The 21705-nt window shown below is 40.4% G+C and overlaps 1 protein-coding gene across 1 annotated transcript; it reads left to right on the top strand.

Moving 5' to 3' along the window:
• The first annotated feature begins 214 nt into the window (after positions 1 to 214).
• LOC120926444 (lysozyme g-like) lies at positions 215 to 15895 on the top strand. The gene is made up of 6 exons (XM_040336359.1): positions 215 to 322; positions 408 to 466; positions 2155 to 2253; positions 4158 to 4354; positions 12103 to 12241; positions 15400 to 15895. Exons 2-6 carry the CDS (start codon positions 427 to 429, stop codon positions 15531 to 15533), a joined length of 609 nt encoding a protein of 202 aa, XP_040192293.1. The 5' UTR covers positions 215 to 322; positions 408 to 426; the 3' UTR covers positions 15534 to 15895.
• The last annotated feature ends 5810 nt before the right edge of the window (positions 15896 to 21705 follow it).

Here is a 21705-nt window from a genome sequence, read left to right as displayed (position 1 = left end):
TGAGAAGTTATTCAAAGTAAAAAAATCCTGGTATGGCTGGATTAGCGAAGGAGGAAGAAGGCACTTTTATAACAATGGTGAAACATGTTCTCTTCTGTACCTAGGAGGATGTTAAAAAGTGGAAGGTCATAACATGTTTACTAACTGCAAACAATTGTGAAAGACAGTATTCAAGTGGGTTTCACAAAATGTCCCAACAATTTTCTGGAATCGGATGCATTCATTGTAAACAGCTGGTCCAGAAACCACACCTCTCCTTTAAACAACTATAAAACTCACTTCAAGTTTCCTTCCACATTCTGCACAGCAAGACGACTGAGAGGTATAATAACCAGTGATTCTAAAACAGATATTGTAATGTAGATCATGTCTAGCAATGCTGCATTCATGGTTTTTGTTTCTTCTAGGTATTTTAAGAACACAAACATGAGTTTTTTTACAATTCTTATTCTTTCCACTCTGGCTGGTAAGTACACTAAAATTAGAAACATTTCTAAATTTATGTTTTATTGTTCATCTGTAATCAAATATGGTGAAGTTTACAAACCTTAAAATGAAAAAATGCTTGATTACTATTGATATACATGTACCTATGCTTTTATACTGACAAAAGGAACCAGGTATAGTATAGTAATGTACTGTTGTAGTCTTGGCTTCTGGGGTAATAAAAATTTAATTCTAGTCAGTGCACAAATAATTCATACGTACCATAATTGTGTGCATGCATGTAGGGACAACCCTTTCCACCCTAATCCATTTATTCAAAAGGCACACACACAAACACACATATATATATATATATATATATATATATATATATATATATATATATATATATTATTTTTTTTATTTTTTTTACTAACGCTACTTACAAGGTTAGCTTTAGTAACTATTCAGAAGACACTGGTTTGCTTTGCATGCCTAAACATTACTGCATGATGTTAATCATATTGGTACATAAGCCCAAAGATATTTTCTATCTTTTAAGGTCTGCCAAGGATCAGTATAAAGGGTGTCATGATTGAAATTTTTCAAAAAGTAAAAACTAGGAAAAGTGCACATTAGCAGAGTTAGAGGCAGTCCTTGCTGTCCCTCTGAAAAGCAATCTGTGCTCCATCCCTTTTCAGGGAGCAGTTGACAGATGGGTGAGAGGCGATTATGTTGCATTTGCTGGTGACACTGCCCATCCAACTCAACAGGGGAGGTCATTAGTGTTTAATAATTCCTTACGCTAGGGTTGTCCCGATACTAGTATCGGTATCGGGACCGATACCGAGTATTTGCGGGAGTACTTGTACTCCCGCAAATACCCCCGATGCCTGGCCGAATACTCAAACCCCCCATCCCCCACCCCCCCGCCGCCGTCATCGCCACTATGCAGGATCCCGCCACCGCCTGGTTAATACGCGCGGGGAACATTACAGCTTTAATTTGAATAGCTGTAGTGTTTCCCGCCGCGTATAGACACTCCCCCTTGTTTGGGTGATCTGTCCAATCCCGAGCAAGGTGGCTGCATATAAGGGGGACATGGCTGCTTATAAGGGGGACATGGCTGCTTATAAGGGGGACATGGCTGCTTATAAGGGGGGACATGGCTGCTTATAAGGGGGGACATGGCTGCATATGGGGGGGACATGGCTGCATATGTGTGGGGACATGGCTGCATCTGTGGGGGGACATGGCTGCATCTGTGGGGGTACATGGCTGCATTTGTGGGGGGACAGGGCTGCATTTGGGGACACATTTAAAAAAAAGTATCGGTATTCGGTATCGGCGAGTACTTGAAAAAAGGTATCGGTACTTGTACTCGGTCCTAAAAAAGTGGTATCGGGACAACCCTACCTTACGCTATTCCTAAATGTACAAAATATAACAGGATAGTAACATGTCCAGGTAATAACCCCGGGGGTAGTTGATCTAGGGAATATCCAATTGCTTCTATTTATTTTTTGGATCATGAGTTATTTTCTTTTTGCCTTCCTTTGGATCAACTGTTATAAAATTGTGTATATGGAGGTTTTCTAATTTATTTTTATTTTTTTCAATTGGTTCCTTTAAAAGATGGACATTTTTTCAACCTGACAATATAACTAAGTACTTTTGGGCAGCATAATCTCTAACTGGGGATCTGACTGTGTATGCTTTCTTTTCTAGCCACTGTATATACATCTGGAAACTATGGGGACATCAAGAAAGTTCCCACGACTGGTGCATCTTGTGCAACAGCCAAACAAGACAAATTGAAAGATTGTGGTAAGTTTACAAGTACTTTGAGTGGCTAGTCTTCATTTGCTAATGACTTACAAAATATTGAAGCCAAGGACAGCATCTTCAGAAAAAGGTCAGCAATGGCATATTGTCTCGGTACATTTCCTTTTGATCATCTAACAGTTCCTTGTGGTCTTCAGGGATTTCCTAACCCTGAACACCTCTGCTGTCTATTTCTTGGCTGTAGTTTAAAAAAAAAAAAATCTCCTTTATCTAGTTCAGTGAACAGTACAGTATATACTTGAGTATAAGCCAAGTTTTTCAGCAAATTTTTTTGTGCTGAAAATGGCCCCCTCGGCTTATACTTGAGTCACCTTTTTGTGCCTGATCTCCCGCATATAGCCCCACTCTTCCTCTATAAGTGTGCAAAGTTTGTTGTCCGGGGGACCTACGACTGGGGAGCACCGATTTTTCAAAGCCAGGCACCCCTCCCATTTTAAACGTAAGTCTAGTCATGGGCACGGTGAGGCATGGGCACAGTGAGGCATGCAGATGGACACCCTAGGCTTATACTCAAGTCAATAAGTTTTCCCATTTTTTTGTGGTAAAATTAGGTGTCTCGGCTTATATTCGGGTCAGCTTATACCCGAGTATTTACGGGTACTATGTGAAATTAAAGCCCAATGCTGGAAAACTTGAAATTATCCTTTGCAGTTGGGCTGCACCCACACTGCAAGGGTCAATTGCTTGCTTAGTCTAGAGATAGACTGTTCCATGGCGTCATCAAATCCAATGCAAAGCTATGAACCCTGCATTGATCTTGATGATGTCAGGACATTAGACTACTGGAATGCAGCAGAGATGGGTCTAACAGTATGGAGGAGCTGAGGATCGGGTTAGTAAATCTACTTTAGCAAGTCCCACTGCAAGGGATGACTTTTAGGTTTTCCAGAGTTTAACTTTAAGTAACCAAAGGGTTAAAAGATTAAGCAAAAGCATGATGTTTGAAACTAAAGATCGCCTTGATAAGACAGTTACAGTGAAGTAACTCCCCAGAAAGCAATACAATTCTGACAAAGCTACTAATGCCACATACACACGATCGGTCAAACCGATGAGAACGGTCTGATGGACCGTTTTCATCGGACCAAACCGAGGTGCAAGATAAAGGTGCAGGATGCATGCTGGAACCCACCTGAACCGAGTGACCCCAGGAGAAAGGAGATCGGAGATCCGGAGGGCTACTACTATACACATGCATCCTGCACCTTTATGGTATACAGCAGCTGGAACAACCTTCATTGAGTGACCCTAGGAGAAAGGTGATCGGAAATCCAGAGGGATATCACTATATGCGCACATATAGCACCTTCATGGTAAGAGTACTACAACACCAATGAGGATTTTGAAACTGCTGCCTTCACACAGCTATCCATATATGAGAACACCTTATCATCTCCATCTATAGACTGTTTGATCATCAGTATTATTGTTGTTATTACACATTTTATCTCCACATTTTTTCCTTTGTATATTATATATATTTATATATTGTTCTTATGAGTGCACATCACAGTGATTCTTAGACTCATAGGGGACTGGATATCCCCAAGTGGTTTCACAGTATCTGAACACCCACTTTCAGATAATTCTTACTCAGCACGTACTGCACATTTTGAGTTTGGTCACTATTCCTTTCTTTGATTGTGGTTCATTCATATATTCTACACCTTGGTTGTGATTTATCACATACCTGGAGCGCTTATCACCCCTTCTTTACTTGTTAACATGCACAATCGCTGCCATTGCTACAAAAGTGCTTAAAAGAGCTGGTGCTGATTCATTCTGCTGTATTTTACTAACTTCTTTATTAGGTTTTTGTTCTATTTTCAGCATCAATACAAAAAAGATCACTGCTGACATATTTTCATCTTTTTATTGTTATAAAGGAGTAGAAGCTTCAAAAAAGCTGGCCCAAAATGACTTGCGACGCATAAATAAATACAAGAGTATAATTCTCTCAGTGGCTAAACAAAAAAAGATTGATCCATCTATAATTGCTGGTATTATGTCCCGGGAATCACGTGGAGGAAGCATTCTGAAAAATGGTTGGGGCGACCATTACAATGGCTTTGGCCTGATGCAGGTACTAGGAACTTGTTTACTTATGGAACACATGAAGTGGTGCTGACATTACTCTATATCTTTATTCATTTTGCTCACTGTGTGCTATTTTCATGTGTAAAATTACATTTTGTATGTGTACATGGGTTTATTCAATAAGCAAATAATAAGATGAAATAATAATGCACAAGGATTTGTTTTCAATTTATTTTTATTGGTCTTTTTTTCTAAATACAAAAAGTTTTCATTCAAACAAGATTCTGTCACATTATGTATCTATTTCTGCTCATTATTCAATATACAGAATCTTGATCCATTTATATAATTCACATTACCTTTAAAACAAAATGTCCTACCACATATAACTACATATATTCTACTATCTTCCATTCCCATTAGTCCTCACACCCATAAAAAAAAAAAAAACATAAACCCCCTTTTCTCTCCAATTCCCTGTACCTCATTTAAATTTCCCCTTCATATTTTTCCTTCCTTTCCATTTATAAATATTCTTTCATTCTTTTTGAGAGCCGAAATTCATCCCATCTCTGCCATATTTCTGGCATTTGACTATTTATGTGTCCTTTTCCTCTTATCTGTCTTTTCATATATTGTATTTCGTTCATTCCACAAATCCATTCTGCTATATTTGGACTTTTATTTTCTCTCCATTTGCAAGCTATTATTGTGCTAGCTGCTGATGTCATATGATGAAAAATATCCTTCTTAATAATACTCTTTATTGATTCTGGCATCAGAGATAATGAGATCTATATTTATATTGCTCTCTATTCCCGATATTTTTTTATTTATCTCATGAACTGTTTTGCAGAGTTTTCTCACCATATGACATTCATACCAAATGTGTTCCATAGTCCCTCTTTCCACCTTACATCTCCAACACAGATCTGTTTGTCCACAATTTTTTTTTTTTAACACTACGGGGCTCCAATACCATCTCATTGCTATGTTGTAGTTTCTTTCTTGATATTTATTCGCTATAGATGTTTTGTGAATTGTTTCAAATATTTCCCCCCATTCCATCTCCGATATTGATCTTCCTATTTATTTTTCTAATTTTTTCATTCCTGTTGGCTCTCTAAAGGGTCCTGAGGGGAGTAGTAAGCCATATATCTTGGATAACTTTTTAGTTGGCTTTTGTTAATCTATTAATATTTCTTAAAATTTAGTTTTTGATCTATTTATTAAAGGTAATTCTATGTTTGTAGCAAAATATGTTTAATTGATGGTATTGTAGCCACTTGTGTTTATGTTCAGGTCCCAGATCTTGTATTTTTGACATTTTCCCTTCCACTAGGATCTGGGGACAAGGATTTGTAAGTTGTGGCAGGCAAGGAAACTTCTGTCTCTATGTCAGTTAGAGAAAACGCTGTGGTTACTCCTGCTTATGAATGTAGCAGGGGGAAAAGAAAATTGACACCCCCAGAAGTGTCATATTTTGCAGTTCTCCAGGTGGCACCTTCTCTTTACTAGAGTAGAGATTGGTGGCACGGGAGGTGCCATGAGGGGTGAGTATTACATTTCTTCTTTGAAGGGAGGCCTCTATTTAGTCCGAGGATGAAAGAACATCCGTGATAGGCGGAACACTGAACACAGTGTCAAACGCCTATCACAGATCAGGACTTGACCAGGAGGAAGCCGCAAGTTTTAAAAAATGGACGCCCAAGGTACACTGACTCGAGTATAACCCGAGAGGGGTATTTTCAGCCCTAAAAAAAGGTCTGAAAAACTCGGCTTATACTCAAGTATATACAAAAAAAAAAAAAGAACACTTTGAAAACCCATCAGATCTCAATGGGTAGAAATATCATACTGGATATCTATACTGATATGGACTAGGTAATGTGTTAGGAACAAAAGAATGCCAAATCATTTGATGGAAATGAAAATTATCAACCTACAGGGGGCTGAATTCAAAGACACCCCAAAAATCAATGTGAAAAAATGATGCAGCAGGCTAGTCCATTTTGCTGAAATTTCATTGCAGCAACTCAAAATTTTACTTATGTGCTTGTATGCTTGTCTGACAATGTTGGGGCATGCTCCTAATGAGATGACGGATGGTGTCCTGGGGTATTTCTATCCAGATCTGGACCCAGGGCATCACTGAGCTCCTGAACAAACCGAGGTGCACCCTGGCGGTGTCGGATGGACCGAAAGATAATGTCCCAGAGGTTTTCTATCTGATTTAGGTCAGACGAGCATGGGGGCCATTCAGTGGTATCAATTCCTTCATCCTCTAGAAATTGGCTGCATACTCTCGCCACATTAGGCCAGACATTGCCGTGCACCAGGAGAAACCCAAGACCCACTGCACCAGCGTAGGGTCAATAGGCCCAAGGATTTCATCCCAATACTGAATGGCAGTCAGGGTGCCATGTCTAGTGTCCCTCCATAAATATGCCTCCCCAGACCATCACTGACCCACCACCAAACCAGTCATGCTAAACGATGTTGCAGGCAGCAGAATGTTCACTGCAGGTTCTCCACACCCTTTCACGTCTGTCACATGTGCTTAGGGGTGTACCTGCTGTCATCTGTGAAAAGCACAGGACACCAGTGGCGGACCTGCCAATTCTGGTGTTCAGTGGCAAATGCCAATCTAGTTCCATAGTACCAGGCAGTGAGCACAGGGCCCACTAGAGGACGTCAGGCCCTCAGGCCTCCCTCATGAAGTCTGTTTCTGATTGTTTGGTCAGACATTCACACCAGTGTCCTGCTGGAGGTCATGTGGAAGGGGTCTGGCAGTGCTCATTCTGTTCCTCTTTGCACAAAGGAGCAGATACCAGTCCTGTTGATGGGTTAAGGACCTTCTGAGGCCCTGTCCATCTCTCCTAGAGCAACTGCCTGTCTCCTGGAATCACCTCCATGCTCTTGAGACTGTACTGGGAGACACAGCAAACATTTTGGCAATGGCACGTATGTGCCATCCTGGAGGAGTTGGACTGCATGTGCAACCTCTATAGGGTCTAGGTATCACCTCATGCTATCAGTAGTGACACTGACCCTAGCCAAATGCAAAACTAGTAAAAAAAACGTCAGAAAAGATGAGTAGTGGTTAACTCCAAAACTACAATTGTCATTTTCACAGTAAAAAATGCATTTTTATAGCATTTGTTTTGCTGTGAAAATGACAATTGTCCCAAAAATGTGTCAAAATTGTCCGATGTGTCCGCCATAATGTCGCGGTCACAAAAAAAAATCGCTGATCGCCGCCATTAGTAGTAAAAAAAATATATTGATAAAAATGCAATAAAACTTTCCCCTATTTTGTAAACACTATAAATTTAGCGCAAACCAATCGATAAAAAAAAAAAAAAAAAAAAATCGCAATAAGCATTTATCAAAAATAAATAGAAGAATACATATCGGCCTAAACTGAGGAAAACAACTTTTTTTATATATATATTTTTGGGGATATTTATTATAGCAAAAAGTAAAAAATATTGCATTTTTTTCAAAATTGTCGCTCTATTTTTGTTTATAGCGCAAAAAATAAAAACCGCAGAGGTGATCAAATACCACCAAAAGAAAGCTCTATTTATGGGAAAAAAAGGACGCCAATTTTGTTTGGGAGCCACGTCGCACGACCGCGCAATTGTCAGTTAAATCGACGCAGTGCCGAATCGCAAAAACTGTCCGGGTCCTTTTACCTGCATTTTGGTCCGGGTCTTAAGTGGTTAAGAACCCCCTCTGTTACTTAACTGACCAGATCAATACCCCAGGAGTTTACTTGACTTGATGCTATACTCTGATTAACCACTTGCTTACTGGGCACATAAACCCCCTTCGTTCCCAGGCGAAATTTCAGCTTCCGGCACTACGACGCTTTAACTGACATTTGACGCGGTCGTGCGACGTGGCTCCCAAACAAAATTGACGTTCTTTTTTCCCCACAAATAGCGCTTTATTTTGGTGGTATTTGATCACCTCTGCGGTTTTTATTTTTTGCGCTATAAACAAAAAAAGAGCGACAATTTAAAAAAAAAATATATTTTTTTTACTTGTTGCTATAATAAATCTCCCATTTTTTTAAAAAAAAAAAAACGATTTTTTTTCAGTTAAGACCGATACGTACTTTTTCGACGTATTTTTGTAAAAAAAAAAAAAAAGATCGCATTAAGCAACTGGTTTGCGCAAAAGTTATAGCGCCTACAAAATGGGGAACAGAATTATGATTTTTTTTCATTAATTTTTTTTAACTAGTAATGGCAGCGATCTGCGATTTTTATTGGGACTGCAATATTGCGGCGGACGTATCGGACACTTTCGACACAAATTTGGGACCATTCACATTTATACAGCGACCAGTGCTATAAAAATGCACTAATTACTGTATAAATGTGACTGGCAGGGAAGGGGTTAACACTAGGGGGTGAGGAAGGGGTTAAATGTATTCCCTGGGTGTGTTCTAACTGTGTGGGGGGAGGGGGGTGACTGGGGGAGGTGACCGATGCTGTGTCCCTATGTACAAGAGACACAGATCGGTCTCCTCTCCTCTAACAGCACGTGGATCTCTGTGTTTACACACAGAGATCCACGTCCCTGCTGTTACCGGCTGTGTTCCCGACGATCGCGTGTACCCGGCGGAATATCGCGGCCGCCAGGTACACGCATCGGGTCCCCAGTGATGCGGCGGCACAATGGTTACCCGCCGCGCGCCCCCTAGTGGCGCGCGCGGGTAATGCATTTCAAATGACGTCCACTTGGCACCTGAGAACCGCGCTGTTGACGTCTTTTGTCAATAGCGCGGGTCTCAAGTGGTTAAAAAGTGTTCCTTAATTTTTGTGAGCAGTATATAGCTCACTCCTCCAGTTTCCAGATTTTTTTTCCCTCTCAGTCTCGTGCAAAAGATTAAAAAAGTGCAATCATGCTTTATCCTTTAAAAAACACTCCTTATTACAATCATACATTTGTATAACACTCATATTTTTAACCATCAAAGAATTGCCTTTGTATAACACATATGCCGTGTGCACTGTAGGTACATATGTCGTCAGTCCTACAGTAACCGTTGGAAAGCACCACTCAATAGTATGTCCAACAACGTCAGCCGATCAGGTTTTTTTTTTAATGTTTTTGTTCTGATTCTATTTGACTCTTTTTTATTAATTCCAAATCACGGTGAGTGAGCACACCTGATTAAGTATAATGAATAGTTAACAATATAGAACAGGCAATAAAAAAAGATAGAGATTAGCAGATATCGTGTACTAGGTCCACGGTAAAGTGGTGCCCGAACAAAGGCATAGTCATCTACAACAAAATAGCACAGAAATCCGTATATATAAGGTAAAAGCAAAGACGACCAATTAAATCTCCCTGAGGAAGTCACGAGGTGTGACGAAACATGTAGGGGCGGGACCTGATCGGCTGACGTTGTTGGAAATACTATCGAGTTGTGCAAGCTAAAGGTTACTGCAGGACCGACAGCATATGTACCTACAGTGCACACGGTATATGTGTTATACAAAGGAAATGCTTTGATGGTTAAAATGTTGTGTTGTACTTGCATATGATTGTAATAACGAGTAGTTTTTTTAAAGGATAAAGCACGATTGCACTTTTCTAATCTCTTGCATGAGACTGAGAAAAAAAATAGCTGGAAACTGTAGGCTGCTAAACAGCGAGAAGAGTGAGCATGTGAAGCACAAAGTGGAGATTTATATATCTTATAGGGATAAGAGGAAAGGTTTTTTTTACACATCATTAAGGTGAAGGCACATCTGGTGAAGGTGGCACAGTATATTAGGTGAGTAAAGCACGGTGAAGACTTCTGTTGTAAAAAGGAAATTTCTACAATCAAGAGATTGAACACTTTGCAATAATAAGGATTTTTCTTTTTGAGATGTGGTCCTAAAGGACAGCACTAAGATTGCCTGTTTTTTTTTGCACGATTTATATATGTATGTGATTCTAAAGGGATAGCACGAAGAGGGTGAGGGTGTGACATCAGATCCCTGCCCCCTGTCTGGAGCTGGGAAAAGGCCCTTGACCTGTATGTTTTAGGACGACGTAGAGGAAAATGGCTACAGATAAACAGGTACAACTTATGTAGGAGGATTTGTTTCATCACTGTGTATCACCTGAGACTAGTTACTTTAGTGAATGTAAGGGTTTACATCCACTTTAAAGGGACGTGCATACTCTTGCTTTTTTTTTCTACTTGTATATATTAAAAAGCATTTCTTTATATTCGGTCTAATGGTTCAGTTATAGATGTGCAGCCTTTTGATCCAAAAAATATGTATATGTGTATACTATGCTATATGTTTGATGAAGGTCATAAAATGTCCATTTGTATACCTGATATTTCAGTCTTTAACCCCTTTTACAATCGAAAAATCCAATATACTAAAAGTATATCAATCACCATATCAATAATATCAATTATAATATAATATAATAATATATATAATATATAATAATATAATATAATATAATAATATAATTATAATATCAATTACCAGTAAACGTATATAAGTGGCATCCAACACTACAGAATTAGATCAAATTCTGAAAAAAACAGCAAAACAAGAAAAAAAGTGTAGCGCTACTAGTACGTGCAATACTATGAACAAGTGAGACCCTCATGCGTGAAGGACATAAGTGATAATTTCACAAAAAATCAAGGTGCTTAAAGTTGATAACTATAAAATGTAATAATAAAATATTAAAGTCCAATGATGAATTTCAATATTAGTGTCCCAACAAAAAGTGACTGCGTGCTGAGAAGAAAGTGTAGTAGATAATAAACAGGAGGCCCACCACCAAGATGAATCGGAGGCTTACCAGATGATGTAGACCTAGATAGGCATATACCTAATAGGTCACAAAGGCTTAATGGTAGCGATGTCCTAGCTTCAGGGTGACTTCAGCAATAAGGAGGATGATTTCCAATTGATGCAGTATGAGATGAAACCATATGAGCACAAGCCAGTGCTGGACAATTGATCAGTAGAAATGAGCAGATAAGCTCACAAATATTGTATCCAGGGGTTCAAAGCATAATATCCCAGAAAGGAAAAAAGGAAATGGACATAGTGTGATACTGTATAAAAATTTACTAAAGATGAAAAAGTAAAAATGTCACACTCGCATATCATCAGACGATACAAGCATGTAAAAACGTGAACAGTGGGGTCAGCGGGTCCCGACGCGGTTCGATCCAACGATCGAAAGGTACCCCTTTTACAATCATCTGGAGCATACGTGTGGCAATAAAAGGGTGGGCTTTTATGCCCACACGCTGCACATATGCATCGCTGAGTGCCCTTGTTTATGTGCTGAGGGCCCACTGGCAGCACAAAACCGAGCTGCCGCAGACAGCTCTCAGTCCAGGCTACAGACCAGTAGCTGTCGGTGACATCGCTGATCTTTCCCGCCCAGGATCATGTCATATTGCTGATCCTTCCTGCCCCCTGGGCATTCCAAAGAGTTTAAAGGGATCCTGGGGTGGGAGGGAAAGAGTTAAAACCACAAACACCCAATCAACTTCAGAAAAAAGCTTCCTGCTTTAACCAGCTTGTAATAACTAAACGGTGACATATCTTATCTTCTGTTCTCTCCATGTTCCCATTACTTGGGTGCTAAATTGTAATAAAATGGTTTCTTCTTTTCTAGTGGCCCAATACACCACTCATGTTATTAACATAAATAATAAAAGGGTTAAGCTGTAATATTAGCAATGTTGTATATTTGATGGCATTGATTAAATCTTATATATATAACTTGCATTTACTTTGGCAGGTTGATAAAAGGTACCATACACCTAAGGGGACCTGGGATAGCGAAACGCATATTGCACAGGCAGTAGATATTTTCATTTCCACATACAATCAGATTGAGAAGAAATTTCCAGGACGATCCAAAGAAATTATCCTGAAAGGTAAGAACATATGTAACCTGTATTAAAGCAAAACTCTGTTAAATGCATTGTCTGCATCACACTCATGGTTAAGGGCCTGTGCACACCAGCAACTGCATCAGAATGAGGCTGCCGATATGTTGTAAACAGCACATTGCACTGCTTTTTTTTGACAAAGTAACATCTCATTAAGTTTTATTGGCCGCAGCATGGTGTGATGTGGTGGATTGTGTTACCACACTGCACTGAAAAAAATGCGGTGGTGTAAACTAGAATGAAAGGGAATAAGGTTTTAGCCTTGTGCTGCATTGGGACTGTGCTGGACTCGGCTGGGCACCTGACCTCCCGAAGATGTACCCCCCTTTGTGACCAGGCCATTTTTTGCTTTTTTGGCACCGCTTGCTTTAACTTACAATTGCGTGGTCATGCAACGCTGTAAACAAATACAATTTTATAATTTTTTCCCCACAGATAGAGCTTTCTTTTGGTGGCATTTGATCACCACTGGGTTTTTATTTTTTGTGCTATAAATGTAAAAAGACTGAACATTTAAAAAAAATATATATATTTCTTACTTTCTGCTGTAAAACATATCCCATAAAAACTTAAAAAAAATCAGATTTCTTAATAACTTTAGGCCAATACATATTATGCTACATATCTTTGTTCGCAAAAATTACAGCGTCTACAAACTATGGTATACTGGAATTTTTATATATATTTTTTTATACTAGTAATGGCGGTGATCAGTGACTTATAAGTATGGCGGGCAATCCGACCCTAACTGACACTTTTGACACTTTGTGGGAACCAGTGACTCTAATGCAGTGATCAGTGCTAAAAAATATACACTGTCACTGTACTAATGACATGGGCTGGGAAGGGGTTAATATCTATGGCGATCAAGGGGTTAAATGTGGGCCTAAGGCCTAGTTCACACTGGCATTGAAAGCAGGCATTTTAGGGGTGTTTTTAACCCTATTGAAACGTCTATGGAGTTGATAATATAGACAGATTCAGATTATGAAACAGAAAGTGTTGGCATCAATTCGCTTCAAAATGACACTTCATGTCAAGTTTGAAAGGAATTGAAGCATTTCAACTCCTTGCATTCAAGTCTACGGTAACGTGCCGCAACCCACCGCAAGCATGCGGTTGCGGTGCAGTTGCATTAGTACATTACAGTTAATAGGCATGTGTGGTACAGTTTTAACATGGCAAAAACGCAAGTCAACCACGTCACAAATGTGTATATCAAACGCACCTATTAACATGCATTAAAGGCACCTTTGATAAGCGGCATTATGAGCAAGTGTGAACAAACTCTAACAGTGTTTGGTGCATTCACTGTGTGCTGTTTTTACTAAGGGATGTGTCCGTTTTTCCCACATCCCCACTGACAGGACAGAGGTCTGTGTTGTTTATATTCACAGAGCTCTGTCCTGTCATCCTCTTCGCCGATCAGCGGTCAGTGATACTAAGGTCTTGTTTCTTTTGTTTAAAAATAACAAACATGTTATATTTACTTTCTCTGTGCAGTGGTTTTGCACAGAGAAGCCCGATCCTTTTCTCGGGTCCCTCTTCTGTACTCCTGGCCCCTCCCTCCTGCTGAGTGCCCCCACAGCAAGCAGCTTACTAACCCAAGCCGAGCCTCTGCTCTGTGTGTCCATTCAGACACAGCGCCGTGGCTCAGCCCCGTGGCTCGGCCCCAGACCCTCTCTCTCCTCATTGGCTCACTGACTTTGACTGCAGCAATGGCGCCCACTGCTGCCTCAGCCAATGAAGAGGGAGAGTCCCGGTACAGCCAAGGCTTTTGTGCAGCATCGCTGGAGAATGGGGCTCAGGTAAAGATTAGGGGGCTTAGGGCGGCTTCTGCGCATATTATGCATTAAGATAAAAAACAAACACATTTTACTTGCCTCCTCTGTGCAGTTGGATTTGCCCAGAGCAGCCCAGATCCTCCTCCTTCTCGGGTCACTCTTCTGCTCTCCTGGCCCTTCCCTCTGATGAGTGCCCCCTAAGCCAGAAGTTTGCTACAGGGGGCACCCAAGCCGGGTCAGAGCTTTGTGTATCCATTCAGACACGGGGCCCCGACCTGGCCCTGCCTACTCTCTCTCACCTGATTGGCTGACTGATTTTGATTGACAGCCGTGGGAGCCAATGGGACAGCTAAGACACTCACGGACATCACTACAGAGAGAAGGGGCTCAGGTAAAGAATTAGGGGGGTGCTGTGGGGCTGCTGCATACAGATATTTTTTTTTATCTTAATGCATAGAATACATTAAAATAAAAAACCTTCTGCCTTTACAACTGCTTTAACTTGCAATATAAGGAACTTTCTAACAGTATTTTCTAAATGTTTCCTCACCCTTTCTCTAACTTGTGTCCCCCCCCAAGAGTTAGGCCCCCTTCAGGCTGGTGGATTCCACAAGTTGAGCATCTGTCTTCTGATCGCCACTGAGCAGACGGATAACAGATCTGCTTTCAGACACAGCTGCTTTCCTCTATGGGTGGCTGAATGGAAATGGACCGACTGTCTGTTTCCATCCAACTGTTATCCAATCCAACCTACCATCCGTTTTTAAAATCGGATGTCGACAGGTGTCCGTTTTACATCCGCTGCTCCATAGAGGGCAATGGATGGTCCGATCGGGTCCACCTAAGAAACCCAATCAGTCTGCCAATGTGAAAGGGGCCTCAAACAGTCTGTTGTCTTTTGTATAGCAGGTACCTCCAGGATTGCTCATCATCAGTTTATTTCTAATGTTACCCCTAGAGCTTCAAAACCAAGAATTGATTTATTATGTTAATTTTGACCAGAACGCGCATATTTCTAGCTTCCCTCTATTTACCTTTGGCGTCTCTTTATTGTTCATTGAGACTGCTTATTACATTTGATGTCCAATAGGTATACACAGGGTCAGGGCACAACCATACAAGTTCTGGTCAGAATGAGAAGAATGGCAGGGTATCCCCACTTAAATCCCATTAGTCTGTTATTTGTACAGCTTTAAGGCTATAGATATATAGAAAAATCCTCCGTCTTTTCTGGAATGAATCAGCTCTGGCCTCATAGACCCATTGCTTGTTATTATAAATAAAAACCATAATTTATGTAACCAACATTCATTACACTAAATTAGTATGTATAACCTAACTGTTGTAAACTTCTTGCAGGGGCTATTGCTGGATATAATACCGGTGCTGGAAATGTGAGGGACATAAATGATGTTGACCGTCGTACAACTGGAAAAGATTATGGCAATGATACTGCTGCACGAGCGCAGTTCTTCAAAAGCAATGGATATTAAAGCTGAGGTTTAAAGCTTGCACAGTTGTACAAGATCCTTTGATTTACTAAAATTGCTCGCTCTGATTTCACTGCACACACTGTAAGCTTCTCATCCTACATAAACTGTATATGGTTGATAAGTTTTTTTCACTGTCATGCATATGTTATATACCCATTTCATGCTGGACATCTTATACACACATTCATTTAGTTCTCCTGGTATCAGAATATGTTGACTGTAACCATCACCTGTCTAAGGCATACAATGCATAATATATATTTTTTCTCTGCTATACCAGAAATTACTTCAACTTTACAATTTGCACCACACTCTGGTGAATCTTTTCCACTTTATGGGCCTGATGCCAATGCCAAATATATATATATATATATATATATATATATATATATATATATATATATATATATATATATATTAATATCTGCAATGTAATTCATTTCTTTATATGTCTTGAAGTTGGTGTTTTCATAGAATGAAGTGACCCACACTGACATCTCAATAGTAGTGTGCGGCTTTTACGTTTATTTGCAAATGTATTTTACCAAAACCTTGTTTGTTTTTTATCTAATGGTATCAAAATCCAGTTTGAAAAGGTCCTCTTCCTGGCAAGCCAAGATAAGCTGAAAAATGTGTATTGTTCACAGAATGCACTGGAGCCAAAACTGTTATGCTGCGTACACACGATCATTTTTCGGCATGAAAAAAAAAGTTTTTCGGCATGTAGAAAAAATGAAGTTTTTCCAACTTCATCATTAAAACGACGTTGCCCACACACGGTCGTTTTTAAAAAATGCTCTAGCAAAGCGCGGTGACGTACAACACGTACGACAGCACTATAAAGGGGAAGTTCCATGCGGATGACGCCACCCTTGGGGCTGGTTTATCTGAATTCCTGTTAGTAAAAGACGATTCGCGCTTTTCTGTCTGTTACAGCGTGATGAGTGTGCTTACTCCATTACGAATTGTAATTTTACCAGAACGAGCGCTCCCGTCTCATAACTTGCTCCTGAGCATGCGTGGGTTTTTAACGTCGTTTTAGCCCACACAATCATTTTTTACAACCCGAAAAACGACATTGTTTAAATAGTCGTTAAAAAATGCAGCATGTTCGAAAACATTTTTTTTAGTTTTTCAGAACCCGAAAAATTATGTGAAGCCCACACACGATCATTTTAAATAAATTTTTTTAAAAACAACGTTTTTTTCATGCCGAAAAATTATCGTATGTAAGCAGCATTAGAACTGCTTTAACTGTATGCCTGAAAGTTACAGGAATATCACCATTATGAAAGTTGTGTTAAATGTTTATTCTTTTAAATTTTATTGCAGATATCAGGATAAATGCTAAAATCATTCACTTTTTTAAAGCCGATGTCTTTAAGCCAAATATAATTTTCCCTGATAATAAATCTTTCTTTTTGCTTCTAAAATCGAATAAAATTAGTGTTTATGAAAGCAATCATGGCTAGATGTGCTAATTTATAAATTTTATGCATTTTTTTCCAAGTACTTCAAGGTTCAGTTGTGGGGAAAAAAAAAGAAAGGAAAACTCCCAGGGGCTCTTGTGCAGCTTACAAGGAATATACTTGTTGAATATAAAAAAAATATATATACTTTATTATTCCAATTGATAGAAAAGATCAATAACAACATATACATCAATAGCCTCATCAATAGTGGGTAATAGCCTTGGTTCTACTTCTCTTAAACATTTTTTTTTTGTTTTTAACATACTTACCGTACATTTACCACCAATTGCTGTACTGCATGGGTAATATCACCATCCTTCTGACAAGATCCTGGGGGAATACTGAGTGCAGGAGGGTCTTCTCACAAGATTTGGGATACTCAGTATTACCTTGGAAACTAGCCAGAAGGATGTGGTGTTTTTGGGATAACAAGAAAATGGGGATTTTAATGGTGCCATAACACATAGATTTTTATAAAAATATAGTATTTATTTAATAAAAAAAATTGTAAAGCTTGAGGCATACAATTGTTTCCCAATGAAATATTTCTTAAAAGCATTTTTACATATATAACACACACACATACAGATATTATGCTATTCACAATGCTTGTTGCTCGAGATTCTTCGCTTGTAGGTTTCTTCAGGAGCTGTAAAGCATGTATAACATCTGTATAAACCTCAATAACTCGAATGGGCACTGCTAAAAATCACTATAGTTGGTGTAACAGAACCCCAAATGGGACAGGGGTTAACACTGTTTTAAGATATTCTATTCCGAACCCAAGACAGCTATCGACACTCCACAGTCAGGCAGACGAACCCCAATAACGAGACACCGCTCTGTTTGAGGTTCAAAACGAATAGACCTTTAATGAGAAAATCAGGCTCTTATATACAGTTAGAGGAGGTAGCCAAAACATAAATTAACATGAGCTAATTAACTAATCATTTACCCAGACAAGGTGACTCCGAGATATGACCTTTTTAAGGTAGACATTCCGGCTCCTCTCACCTGCTATACAATACACATTCTTTTAGTAGACCTAATTTACATGAGCTAATTAACTACAGCTGACAAGTCGGACATCTGACCTTTAGACTGTCTGTTAACTTGCAATACACATTTATCATCAATAGCCCTTCACACAATACAGGGTCAATTAGCACCACACAATGAAAAGGTCTTGGGAGCCATAAGATTCATTTACATCACAGTAGCAGACGACATTAACACCTAACAGTCTGTGTTCCCACATTGAATGAGTCACTCTTTCAATTAACCTGTTGAGTTCAGAATAAACAACCTGTAAATAGTTCTTCCAGATCTCCTCAAATATATTGTGAATTACAGCAATCCAAGATATGTCCATTATTTCCTGGCTCATACTTTGTAAGAGCTTCTGGATTCCACGGGCCCTCCCGTTACAGTTGGTATATGGAGGGGGGAAGGGGGTGTAACACAAGGTAGGGATATCCCTACAAATTGGATAAGCTAAGTTGTCGTCATATGTGGACAGTTGTCAAAGATGAATACATCACTGAGGTCCTTTCCATCAAAGGACCACAGTGTCCCATCAATAGAATAGCAATAGATGATCACTGTGTCCCCCGGCTCAGTGCAGGCACTGAATGATGGTGACATCAACCTAACCACAGGCATAAGTGAAAGGTATATTGCCTAGCTTTTTAAGTTGTGTACATCAGGTGACCTTGCATTTTCAGTGCAATAGCAGATCCACAGAAATGTGCTACAATCTATTTAACCTTACGTAGCACCACCCCCGAAGGAGCCCCTTAACGCGGGGGTTCCGCGGCTAAACTTTTTTTTTTTTTTTTTAGCGTTCACTGGGGTCTAAGCATAGGAAGGTACACTCACTACTTTGGTTGCTGTATATAACCGCAGACCGTTTTCTCGGCAAAGAAGGACTTATAAAATCCGTTTGAGGGAGTTTCCATTTTGCTTGTGGGCATTGTGAAGCAGTGAAATCTCTCGAGATTTTGCGGTACAGTGTCTTGTCACATTCAGCTCCCCATCACAGATTTCTCTGGAAGTGACGTTTTGTCGCCACCATCTTGCTAAACCCATCACTTGTGCACGGTAATGATAGACTGAGAAGGGGGCAAGCGGAGATCTTGTTACACCCACCGGAGTTTTAGATTTCACAGTTATTTTCAACACAAAACGAATTTACAAATACTGTATTTTTTTTTTTTTTTAAATCCACTTTATTTTTATTTTCTTATTTCATACATAAATATGCCTATTCGGCATCCATTACAGTTTAATTAACATGCATTATACAACATTTTTACATTCCTATAATATTCCCATGTACATCTCTTTATTGTAACCCACCCCCTCCCCCCTGTCCTCTGTACTCTACATAGAAAATCTATCCATCACCAATTTTGGTGGTGCGACACTCGTATCTCTCAACCAGGAATGCCAAATTTCCTCAAACTTACCCTCTGCTTTCCTTCTTTTGTAGGCCAGATGTTCTCTACCCAACAGTGAGTTGACATACGCAATCCATTGCTTCCCTGTGGGGACCCCCGAGGCCATCCAATAACGTGCAATGAGTTTTCTTGCCAAATACAGCAATCTAATTACCATATAGTACTTTCCTTTTGTATACTCTCCAGGGTCAATGGCCCCTAACAAGTATACATGTGGATCCAATGGAATTGGTACCTGTGCTACTCTAGCAATACACCGGGATACTTCCTCCCAATACCTATGAAGCTTTGGGCATCTCCAAATCAAATGTATGAAGTCCCCTTGCTGAGCCCTACACTTTGGGCACATAGGGGTGTCTCTTCTTCCCCATCTATGTAATTGTGGCTCTGTTCTGTATGCCCTGTGTAGGATAAAGAGTTGCGACAATTTGTGCGACGCAGAAACGGACACCACTGGGACAGATTCAAGCGCCCTCTCCCACTGGTCTCAATCTATCTCCCCGATGTCTTCCACCCACTTCCTACGGCTTCTAAGGGAAGCATGGTTCTGAATTGTTGCTAGCAATCCCTCATATATTTTTGTTATCAGTCCTCTCCGGGCTTCTGGTTGCAGAACCGTTTTCATCAAAGGCGACGGTGATGTTACCACCAGCGATCGTATTTTTTGTTGTTTCTGTAGGGCATGCCGGAGCTGGAGATACTGATAGAAGCCCCGCGGGGCTAATTGGTATTCCCTGCACAGCTGCTCGTACGTTTTCAACACCTCACCCTCATACAGCTGTGAAAAAAAACGAATTTCCCTTTTTTTCCAGGAGGTAAAGCCTGCTAGATCCTGTAGCTCTGCATATCTCGGATTGTTCCATATTGGAGTGAATGGTAGCACACCCTCTGTCCCCAGAGTTTTCCGTAGCTCCCCCCCATACCTTTCTGAGTAGGGGTCCTGTGGGTGCTGACTGTGGCATACTGGGCAAGCCCATCTCAAGATGAGAGGCTGCCTTTAATGAGGGAGCTGTACCAACCACCAAGTTTCTATTCGGATCCCCTCTTTCTTCCCGTTCCCATCCCGCCAGCTGTTGTATCTGTGAGGCTAAAAAATACATTTTAGGATGAGGTACCGCCAATCCCCCCCTATACTTTCCATATTGTAGAGTGGTTAAACTAATCCTGGCTACCTTTTTCTTCCATATCAACTCCCGCATCTGGGTATCAATTCTTTTGAACCATTTGTTCGGTATCCATATCGGTGAATTATGGAAGATGTATAAAAGTTGCGGAGCCCAGACCATTTTAATTAGGTTGGCCCTACCTACCACTGATAAGGGGAGTTTACACCAGCTATCGCATTTCTGTCTTTGTTTTGCCAATAGTGGACCCAGGTTCAGCTGAAGATATTCAGTCGTATCCGGGGAAACCGTCACACCCAGATAACAAAAACTACTTGATATAGTAATCTGCTCTGCTCCTACCGGCAACTGCTCACTCAGCGGATCTATAGGCATTAATATTGATTTGGACCAATTTATATTAAACCCAGAGAAGCCTCCAAATTCTCCTATTATCCCCATTGCTGTTCGCAACGACGCTGCCGTATCACCTAAATATATAAGTATATCATCTGCATATAAGGAGATCTTTTCTTCCCTCTGGCCCCTGCGGAACCTGACCACCTCCGATGTATTTCTGAGCCGTATCGCCAAGGGCTCAACTGCCAGGGCGAACAGCAATGGGGATAACGGGCATCCCCGCCGGGTGCCTCTATGTAGCTCAAATGGGAGGGAGAGGTTATTGTTGATACGGAGTCTAGCTCTAGGCTTAGAGTAAAGCACCTTTACCCATGTTATAAACCTGCCTCCCAATCCAAACCTAGTTAGTATTTCCAGGAGATAGGGCCACTCCACACTATCGAACGCTTTAGTAGCATCCAGTGACAGAATAGCCCTATACTGTATTTAACTGCTTGCTGACCAGCTGCCGCAGTTATACGGCGGCAGCTCGGCTCTGCTGGGCGAGATCAGGTAGCTATACCCCCGCACGCCCCTGATTCCGATGCGCGTGCCCAGTGGTCACGATCACCGCCGGGCACCCATGATCGCTCGTTACAGAGTGAGAACCGGGAGCTGTGTGTGTAAACAAACAGCTCCCGATCCTGTCAGGGGGAGAAATGCCTGATTGTCTGTTCATACAATGTATGAACAGCGATCAGTCATTACATTACTTTGTTTTTAATCTGTTCTTGATTTT

This window comes from Rana temporaria, chromosome 2 (genome assembly GCF_905171775.1).
Source record: "Rana temporaria chromosome 2, aRanTem1.1, whole genome shotgun sequence".
Lineage (NCBI taxonomy): Eukaryota > Metazoa > Chordata > Amphibia > Anura > Ranidae > Rana > Rana temporaria.
This window is presented reverse-complemented; position numbering and strand designations above follow the sequence as displayed.